The sequence below is a fragment of the Lactuca saligna genome, chromosome 4 (genome assembly GCF_052625555.1).
Source record: "Lactuca saligna cultivar CGN05327 chromosome 4, ASM5262555v1, whole genome shotgun sequence".
In the NCBI taxonomy this organism is placed as follows: Eukaryota; Viridiplantae; Streptophyta; class Magnoliopsida; order Asterales; family Asteraceae; genus Lactuca; species Lactuca saligna.
In genome coordinates, this window is record NC_136420.1 from 16,099,381 (window position 1) to 16,109,657 (window position 10,277).

At 29.0% G+C, this 10,277-nt stretch overlaps 2 protein-coding genes across 4 annotated transcripts; both read right to left on the bottom strand.

Annotated features, from left to right (window-relative positions):
- Window positions 1-421: 421 nt before the first annotated feature.
- On the bottom strand, window positions 422-6,834 carry LOC145041299 (alpha-1,3-arabinosyltransferase XAT2-like). Of its 3 annotated transcripts, none has more exons than XM_078989309.1 (4): window positions 6,247-6,834; window positions 2,604-2,672; window positions 1,777-1,854; window positions 422-1,663 (listed from the first exon to the last, which is right to left on the bottom strand). In XM_078989309.1, the coding sequence occupies exons 2-4, from the start codon at window positions 2,650-2,652 to the stop codon at window positions 522-524; spliced, it is 1,269 nt and encodes a 422-aa protein (XP_078845435.1). In that variant the 5' UTR covers window positions 2,653-2,672; window positions 6,247-6,834; the 3' UTR covers window positions 422-521. The 3 variants fall into 3 exon arrangements, with proteins under 3 accessions (XP_078845435.1, XP_078845434.1, XP_078845436.1); XM_078989308.1 differs by having other exon boundaries at window positions 2,521-2,672; XM_078989310.1 differs by lacking the exon at window positions 2,604-2,672 and having other exon boundaries at window positions 6,247-6,833.
- Window positions 6,835-7,731: 897 nt separating this feature from the next.
- Window positions 7,732-9,277, bottom strand: LOC145039315 (carbamoyl phosphate synthase small chain, chloroplastic-like). Its single transcript, XM_078987384.1, has 6 exons — window positions 9,165-9,277; window positions 8,984-9,077; window positions 8,575-8,599; window positions 8,337-8,446; window positions 7,864-8,211; window positions 7,732-7,791 (listed from the first exon to the last, which is right to left on the bottom strand). The coding sequence occupies exons 1-6, from the start codon at window positions 9,275-9,277 to the stop codon at window positions 7,732-7,734; spliced, it is 750 nt and encodes a 249-aa protein (XP_078843510.1).
- Window positions 9,278-10,277: the final 1,000 nt, after the last annotated feature.

The following is a 10,277-nucleotide window of genomic DNA, read 5'->3' on the forward strand; positions in this document are numbered from 1 at the left end:
CACCGGGACAGAAAGTAGCGGCTACGAATGTTGGCAGGCAGTAGCGACAGAAGCAAGTTGAGAATGTGACCATGGATCGGTAGGAGGTTGTAGAGAGCAACGATGAAGGTGGCATCGACAGGAGGCTATAGAGAACAACAAAGAAGGTGGCTATAGGGAGCACCAGTCAGCTATACAAACCAACGAGAGTGATTGAGGCAACCATTTTTTTGTGTGTGGGAATGCTTTCGAGAGATCGGATGTGAGGAGACAAGAGAATTTAGAAAACCCTATCTTGATGCCATGTTAACTGTGTAAAAGACCAATTTTATTAGGGTTTTGCATTGCATGAAAATGTTACATAAGGGATCCTAAACTATACATAAAGTATAAAATAGACAATAAAGTAACAAGTTCGTTTTCTATTTAGCAACATTAACCCTTACTAATAATATATACTTAATCATGGCTAAACAACTGTTTATCTAAAACAAAAAATCTTAACTTTAATTGCTATTACATCAAACAAAAAATAAATAATTCTACAAATGGAGAAGTTCTAGGGCTTTTGATAGTGTATCTTTGAATCTAGTCACGTTGAGCATTACATTTTGTTTATCCAAATAAATTGATTTATAAGGATCCCAACCTTTCTTTTGAATTGAAATTGGATCCATGAACACTTGATGATTAAGTGAATATTTCTCTATCAAAGTGCTTTCCATTTTGTTTATCTTATACTCTAAGTACTTCAGACCCATTGTCGCTGAAGGCACTCCAAAATAAGTGTTTGCTATCCAATCCATGTTGCCTATTGGAACGACTTGTATCAGCACACCATTTTCAGGAAGAAAAATCATGTTGGTTATCCCAGCACCATGAACTCCCATCATCACATCACATGAGTTTACAAGCCTTGAAACTTGCGTAAGATTTGCATTCATCTCAGCCACAACCACCTCAAATCCTATATCTTGTGCTGCATGAACCACGTCTTTCACATTGGTGAAAGTTCTTGTTTTTTTTCTTGAAACTATAAGGAGTCGAGGTTTTTTGGTGGAATCATTTGTTAACTGTATAGCGGTTGATCGCTCCAATGAATAGGAACTTCTCAAGAACCTTGTGAAATCCTTCACAGAGTTAGTGTATAGCTCTTTTCCTGCATCTTTTCTGAGACCCACAATCATACTCGGGAAGCAATGTACTTCATTTCCTTGGTCAATATCAATGATTTCGTACCTCGATAATTTATCTAATACTTCTTGGAATTTTCTAGTCCACCCAGACCGTTTATTGGCCACGAGAAACTTCACTTCACGATTGAATTCTCGAGAAGTTTCGTATAGAGGGATGATGACATCTGTAAAGGCATGAAAATTGTTCCCAGCGTAACCACCAACTGAAAAGACTATGACCGGTACATTGTGAGTTTTGGTGCATGTGGGCATGCTTTCAACTTTTTCTTGGATCACTTTGATGGTAAAGTTTGTTACACTTTCCATTGCACTTATGTCGCCCTTACGAGCATAAGGCTTTATTGTCCATGAGGCATTTTTGCCATGCGAAGATAACACGAAAATGGTGGAAGTATTCCCTTGAATTCTTACATCGCCCTTCATCTCGCAAGTATCTGATCTTTGTTTTGTGGTGTTGCATATTTGCTTCGTTTCTTCTATTTCAACATCTAATAAATAAAAAATCAAAGTAAATTTTTTTTGTTGGATCATCTATTGCTAAAAAAAAATAAAAAAAATTATTGGCATGATTTTCAATATTTAACAAAATGCTTAGACTTACAGGATTCCAAGGGTTTGGTAGCTCTTTGGGAAATCATCACCATTTTGAACCCATCAATCAACGTCAACCTAAGATTGGCTATGACAAAACCACAAAATTCAACTTATATATATTTATATATATATATATATATATATATATATATATATATATATATATATATATATATACTAGTTTATAATCCGTAGAAACCACGGTTATAAAATTAATTAAACTTTAATAGTTAAAATTTAAAATTATTAATAACTTATTTTAAATAAATTATTAATTAAGAGGTTTTTTTAGTTATATAAAATTATAATCATTGATTTAAATAAATATGTAAAATTATATCACTTTATAATTTTTATTAATTTTATTTTAATTTTTATTCTAATATTGTTAATTTAATGTAATTAGAATGAGAAATTTAAAATTTGAATTTGAAATGGAGAATTAATATGTTGACAAATGGTATGGATTAATTATAAGTCAAAATAAGGTGAAACGTGACAAAAGAAAAATAAAATTTGTATTAATTATGATGTTTAATATGGTGACACGTGTCAAAAAGATATTAAAAACTACTTTTTTTATTAGAATAGGGATATTTTGATTGATGAAATATGTATACCAAACAAAATTCATTACTCTTTGAAGTGATTAACACCTTAAAAAACACATGGATAATGGGTGAGTAAAAACCTTTGGCGTTTAACAATATAAAAAAACAAAGTGAATCTTGAAATATATAAAGCTACTTACAAACAGGTAAAGGACCGAGGTAAGGCTTGAATACAGTGCAAAGACAACATGTGACTATAAAACAAGCAACCAATGCACCATACCCGAATCTTCTCTGGTCTTGTCGACTAAAGCTTCGAGCAAAAATCTCATCGTATTTCATTTTCTTCTTTCTATAAAAATATGTCAAAGAGGTAGTGATTGAATCTATGTGAAATAGCCATACACATATATGCGGATGATTATATGCCTTGTATATAACTATATAATGACCTGCACTAAAGACGAATGAGGATTTCTTTTTTAGTGATTGGTGCGCACGATTTCAATATAGGGTGTTGTTATTGAGACAGTGACGTAGGAGTTGATTTGGTGACTTTCTTATTAGAACATATTACATATTTAGTCTTTATATTTAAATATAAAATATAGAGAGAATTTTATAATTGAAGTTTGCCAACAATTGTATATGTTGTAAGGAAGTTTGCCAACAATTGTATATGTTGTACCGAATTTTTAATATAATTAAAAGTTTTATGTTATTCATTCGGCAGATAAAATTACAAATTTGTCTTCTTTTTTTCGCTCAACAATTTCAATTCAAATAATAAATAAAATGTATAAGTAGCGGAAACAAACCAAAATAAATAAAACCATTAAATAATATTGAAGTAGAGAAGGAACAAAGCATGGCTTTTAAAAATTCAACAAACTCAACTATCTTATTGACATTAGCTTTGCTAGAACATGCAACCCACACACACACAGATTGGAGTGTGTTAAGACGTCCCAATCTATTTTACCGAACACGAATGCTAGAACATGAGGACCAACTATTATAGATTTATTGTATATATTAAGTTACAAATTTTTTTCGAACACATTTAGTCGCTAGTCTTATTTTTCTACTTGTTCAATCAATTTTTTGTACACTTTACCATCGCTAATTTTATATATATATATATATATATATATATATATATATATATATATATATATATATATATATATATATATATATATATATATATATATATGGAAAAGTGAATATATGTTATAGCCCCACACAAGCTTAGGTATGCAACATAAGAAACGTTGTCGTTTTGAGCTAATTTCAACAATTAATCGATTTGCTTGATAACGTAATATTCCAAGCGTATCTTGTTTCCTTTATTTTCGGTATCACATGATTTCCTCACTTTCAGAAGTCGATTGTGTTTAACCGGAAAAAAAAAAAAAATCATGGCTTGTAATTGGAATCGGTATTTTGATTAGAACGAGAAAGTATAAAGGGTTGAGATTGAAATTATAATTTTTTGCTAATCGCTCTGTTTGTTCTCGATTGTTGCTGTTTGAATATTCTACACCATATTCAAGACATTGTTGCAGGTTACTTGAATATGGTGTAGAATATGGTGTAGAATATTCAAACAGCAACAATCGAGAACAAACAGAACGATTAGCAAAAAATTATAATTTCAATCTCAACCCTTTATACTTTCTCGTTCTAATCAAAATACCGATTCCAATTACAAGCCATGATTTTTTTTTTCCGATTAAACACAATCGACTTCTGAAAGTGAGGAAATCATGTGATACCGAAAATAAAGGAAACTAGATACGCTTGGAATATTACGTTATCAAGCAAATCGATTAATTGTTGAAATTAGCTCAAAACGACAACGTTTCTTATGTTGCATACCTAAGTTTGTGTGGGGCTATAACATATATTCACTTTTCCCATATATATATATATATATATATATATATATATATATATATATATATATATATATATATATATATATATATATATATATACCTTCTCTAATAAAAAAAACTTTATTATGCCACTTGTCCCTATTCTAAGATGTTTTGCCACATATCATATTTCTAAGATTTTTTCATAACACATCAACATTGTTCCACATTTTTTGGTAACAAATCAATTGCTTTTAAAATTTTGATTTATCCCATAAACTCTGGGATTTTCAAATTTTGCTTTTCAAATTTTGATTTATACCGATTCAAACAAAATTGCAATTAAATATGTCAGGTTTATAATTTATCCTATAAAATCTGGGATTTTATTATCATAGATACCTAAAACTATCTATTATATAGCTTATTCTTCATTTAAACTTCATATGAAAACAACGAGACCTTTATTATTATTCATAAAAAATGCTTTCAAATCTTCAATCATCACATTTCTGCAATAGATACATCAAAGAAAATCAAGTTAGTACATCTTCAATAAAAACTAATAATTATCTGATCTGTTTCGATTTTTACCAATGTTAGTTGTTTGTGCATGTGTAATCATGTAATGATTCTTTTTCCTATTTGAATTTTTATAAACTATTAGTTGTTAAGCATTTTGAAATAGTAATTTTATGTAATGTGCATAACGATTTCATGTTATGCAATGTTGTATTTCAATTATCTATACTAGAAACACCTAAAAAAATCATATTTTAACAAATAAATCATATTGCTGACATATTTTTTAAACTATTATGTGGTCTTTTTTATATGAAATACTTTTCTACATAAATAAACTATAAATATAGCATTGTAGCTTTAAAAACAAAACTTTTATACCATGTTACTTTATAACAATCAAAAGTAATCTTTCAAATAGTAACATTGTAATTTTTCATGATATGTATATATTTCTTTTAAATAAAAGGGTAAACCGTAATGTTATATATGTTCCATCTAAATAAAGTACAATATTGTTTTTTTCTACTGTTTATACTTTATGTTTCAATAAAGTGGATTTTTTTTTTCATTTTTTTCTCTACCCTAATATAGCAATGTAGTTTACAGTTTTAAATTATGTTAAAATAGTATCCTACTTTAAATTTCTATTAAACCTGTAAATATATGAAAATAGGTACCATTTCATTTCTGTTACACTTTGAAAATTCTATAAAATGCAAACTAATAGCATTGTTTACCTTTTGTGCTAACACCCAATTGTATCATTGTACTTTAGATATTTGTGTAACAATATTTTATAATTTTTTTGTTACTCTTTACTTTTAACAATTCAAATAATACCCTTTCCCAATTATTATGGTTGTGTCTCTTTGTTTTGTTTTTGAAACTGTTCCAGCCACCACAGAATCTGTTGCAATCTCTCTATTTTAACATTTCAAATAATACCCTTTTTCTATTTCTTTGTTTTTAATTTCTTACCTTCACAAATTAGAACATCCTACTTTGCACATATATCGAAACAAATAGGATTTTTTATTTCATTTTTTTCTCTACCCTAATTTAACAATGTACTTAAAAAAGATATAAATCTCGCTAACTATGAAACCTCCTTTATGAGATATAGCATAATTTGGTCTAATACAATAATTTGTTAGTTTCTTGCCAAATTACATCAAACAATTACAATTTTGGTTCAAATATTTTCGGAATTAAACTTTAAACTAACACCCACATTATGTTTTCACTGATTCAAATAACTTTTTTATGTGAACCTAAAAAATATATGAAAATACACATAATATCATTAAATCTCTCCAAGATTGTAAGATCCTTCAAATAAACAAAGCTGGAAATTTAATTGGAAATGAAATTACATAAACAAGAAATATGCCAATATACTTATAACCCTCAATCAAATTTTTGAAAACTGCATTTTCATTTTTGAAAAGGATATTTAAAATTTTGTAAAACTCTATTTATTCCAATATACTTATAACCCTCAATAAAAAAAAAACTAAATACCTTTTTCTGAGATACATTCCTGCATTGTCGATCCCTTTGTGTTGTGATCCCGTCTCTTCGATTCCACCCTCTTCGTGAGTCGTAGATTTCTAAGTGAAAGCACTATTACAATTGGCCGATGTCGCTATCCAATACGTTTCTCCAAATCTCCGTTTGGCACCATTGTTGGCCTCTTCGTCAACTCTACTTATTTTTTCTGTCAATCTCCACCTCATCTTTGCTCTTGAACAACGTATCTTCAAGATCAGATGTTTGACTTAGTCTTTATATTGTTTTGAAAATCTTATTTTCACCGGTACATCTATATATTATCGATGTTCTTCAGTAGATCGTAGGTTGTGGGTATACAAAAGTAGGGAATCCAAATAAGATTGCAAGAAAAAATAACATCTCAGACCTGTTGCACTACTTTGTTCTGAGAATTAGAGTATTAATGGTGGTGAGAATAGATACAAAAGAGAAAGGGGAAAAGAGATTTAAAAAAGAACCCATATGGATGATTGAAGTGAAGGGAGTATATTGTAGGTTCTAGGCATTTTTTGGGGGTGAGTGGCAGAAAATTGTGAAGGGGATCGGTAGTCTATGACTCTATGTCAAACAAAATAGTTTGAATTATTTGAAGTAATTAAAATTAATTAGGCACAAAATTATAATGGAGAAATGAGGAAATTTAGGCTATTTCAAATGTTCCAAGATTTTATATAAGTCGTTCATAAATTGAGTTTAGATATTTCACATATATATTTACTAGGTTAAAACCCATGGATCCCATGGGTGTTAATTTTTAATAGAAGTTAAAATTTAATTATGTAATAAAATAATATTTCATTAATTTAGAAAACTTATCAATAGTAATATTGTATTTTTTAATAACTTTGTAATATTGAATATTTGAACAGTCATGATACATTTGTTAATTGATTTGTTTCATCTCAAAATTTAAATTATTTTGTTAATTAATTTGTTTCATCTAAAATGTATAATGATGTCTATCGACATTTTTTTAATTGATTTGTTTTATTTAAAATTTGAATATTGCATTAGTTTTGGATGAGCCTAATAAAGCATTATTAAACATTTAAAAGGAATTGATTAATGATGTTGTTTCAACTTTCCTCGATATGTGTTCAAAATTCAATGATACAATTACAATGATTAAGTCGGTTAATAGTTGTTTACGTAAACATTTGTTTTAGTTTTTTAATTAAGTTTACATTAATCACTCTTGTTTTTTTAAGATTGGAAAACTTCTCTTTTGTATTAAGGGGATTGTTTTTCAAGCGTTTTACTTGAAGATTTTTCATTTTTGCCATTTAAAGAAAAGTTTAAAGATACATTGATGTTTCGAATTCAATTACGAATATCATGCCAAAGAAAAAACAACACATGAAGTAACAATTACACGTTAATTGCCAAAAAATTAAACCTAATAATTTTATCTTATGTTGAAAAAGGAAAAAGAAAAAAAAAAAAAAAGTCAGCTGACTAACAGTCAACTTCCACTCCATTTGGAAGTGATTCAGGATCAACCACATAATTGTGATTCTGCAACAAATGTATTCCCCCATTAAGTTAATAATATTTATTAATAACAATAATGATACTAATATATAATACTTGGGCACTAATCTCAACACTTCCATTTATGAGGTTACGAACATGATGATTTCCTCCATGATGACCAAATTTCATTTTATATGTCTTCCCACCCAAGGCATGACCAAGCAACCGATGTCCCATGCAAATTCCAAAAACAAGAACATTTCCCATAATAGCCTTCACTGTCTCAACAACATAAGGTAAAGCAGAAGGGTCACCTGGTGCATTGCTAAAAAGTACCCCATATGGTTTCATTTTAAGAGTCTCAGATGATGGCCATGTTGAAGGAACAACCATGATTTTACACCCATACGATCCCAATCGCCTCAATATATTGTGCTTGATTCCAAAATCATATTCTACCACCTTCATTTAAACAGTAATTTAATAAATAAGTTAAAACTATTAGGAAGAAATGAAAGTAAGATGCTATAATCAACAATTCAGAACATGTACATTGATGCTTGGTTGCGTTTATAAAAGAAACTCACAGGGAAAGTCTCGCCATGCCTTTTGTTGGAGTTAAAATCCCATTCCATATCGGTCTTACCAACCCATTCATAAGGCTTCTTACAAGAGACGGTAGAAATTAAATCCACGCCTGTAGAAAATGTCAAAGAAATGGAATGCAATTCAGTGAAAAAACTGAATCGTATTTAAACATATATAATGAGGACATTTTGGTCTTTTTAAGATTCCCATATCATATAGAGTAGACAAGGCCATTACCAACGATATCCCATGTGCGTGACATCTCTAGATGTTCTTTTTAGCTATGTGGATAGACAAAACAATGAAAACAGATATAAGAAATAAAGCTGAATTATATATGCAGATCAAAGTAATTTTTAGCTACATTTAAAGTTATAATCAACAGTTCATTTTTATCCCACATAAAAGTAATTTTTATGTTTTTCTTGAATAAGATTGATGAAAACAATGTGATAAAGGATGTTGAAGCACAAATGTGCTAATAACATTTCGTAAATGTTATACATTAGAATTAATTCCCAAATACATAGTAAATGATGAGCTAATTTCTTAAACAAAATTAGAACACTATTAACACGACTTTCACTTGATCATTATATCAAACAGTTGGTGTGTAAAGTGGAAGTAGAAAGAAACAGTAAATTACCAGCACTGCATTTCCAAGCACAAGACCATTATGCGCATGATTTCGCAAGTGAACTGATGAGGAGTCATACAGGTTGTCTAAACTCATTAAAACCCTACATGCAACAAAGATGTAAGATGAGAAATGGGTTTGGGAAGAACAATGTGATAAGGGTCGCAATTCAATTAAAACCCTAGTATACCTGATTCGGTGGATGAAGGTTTCAGCATTAAAGTCGTTGGAAGCAAGAGAAAAGGAGAAGAAGAAAATGATTGATATTGAAGATCCGGGGAAAATGTAACTTGTTGTATTCATTTGAGAGAATTTGAATTTTGATTTAAATCAATACATTGGCACTCGTTGTACATCTTATCGAACCTAAAATCTTACAAATTAACCTCAAGCCCTTCCAAAAAAGGAATGGGCCGATTACTGGTTTTCGAATGGCTTGGATGGAATCTCTATAGTATAAATATAGAGATTGTTAAGTACATTAGGAAAATGATTAATATTGAAGGTTTCACCAATAAGGTCGTTGGAAGCAAGAGAAAAAAAGAGGAAGAAAATTATTGATATTTAAGATTAGGGGAAAACGGAAGAGTTAGAATTTAGATTTTGATTTTATGGAGAAGAAGAAACATTGGAGAAGGATTAGAGGTAAAATGAAGGGAGAATTAAAAAGAATGTGAAGATGAAGCGAAGGATGGAGTTTATCGCAATCGAAATCGTAACCTATTGATAAGGGGCAATGTTGGTATTTCACTTTAAACATTGGAGCGGGAAAAATAGATTGGAAGGGGCTTAGAGTATGTCACATGGCAAGAAAGCTCTTATTTATTAAGATAGGAGATGTGTGTATACAAATTTATTTTCAAGGGATATTTGTTAAAATATCATATTATATTGAATCGTTTATTTAAGTTCATAAAAAAAATTGTATTTCATGCATAAGGTAAACTTTTTAAAATGAAATTTATAAACACTCTTTTACTAATATTTTTTATTTAAGTTTTATTTTTGTTGATAAACAAAATCAATACTTTATCGATCAATTAAAATATTAACATAAAAACCAATTGTCATAATTTTTCAATTAATACATTTTGAAGTTTTCATTATTTTTTTATACATTTTAATATAACATTCAACTTCCTTCATTATTTTTATTTTATAAATAAAGTATTATATTTATTTTACATATCAAATTAATTCATGATTACTTGACTTTTTTTATAGTTATTAATTTTGTTTGTTTATATAAAACTTTTAATTATACTGACCGTGATTCCCACGGGTTATAACCTAGTATATATAT

Excerpts from the sequence above, each read along its gene's own strand:
- LOC145041299 (XM_078989308.1), bottom strand. Across the intron at positions 1,855-2,520 it reads CCTCGGTCCTTTACCTGTTT|CCAATCTTAGGTTGACGTTG; the intron begins GTAAGTAGCTTT and ends GTTTTGTCATAG. Across the intron at positions 1,664-1,776 it reads TACCAAACCCTTGGAATCCT|ATGTTGAAATAGAAGAAACG; the intron begins GTAAGTCTAAGC and ends TTTATTTATTAG.
- LOC145039315 (XM_078987384.1), bottom strand. The coding sequence starts at position 9,277 with ATGAATACAACAAGTTACATTTTCCCCGGATCTTCAATATCAATCATT. Across the intron at positions 8,447-8,574 it reads ACGCACATGGGATATCGTTG|GCGTGGATTTAATTTCTACC; the intron begins GTAATGGCCTTG and ends CATTTTCTACAG. Across the intron at positions 8,212-8,336 it reads GGCATGGCGAGACTTTCCCT|GTGGTAGAATATGATTTTGG; the intron begins GTGAGTTTCTTT and ends GTTTAAATGAAG.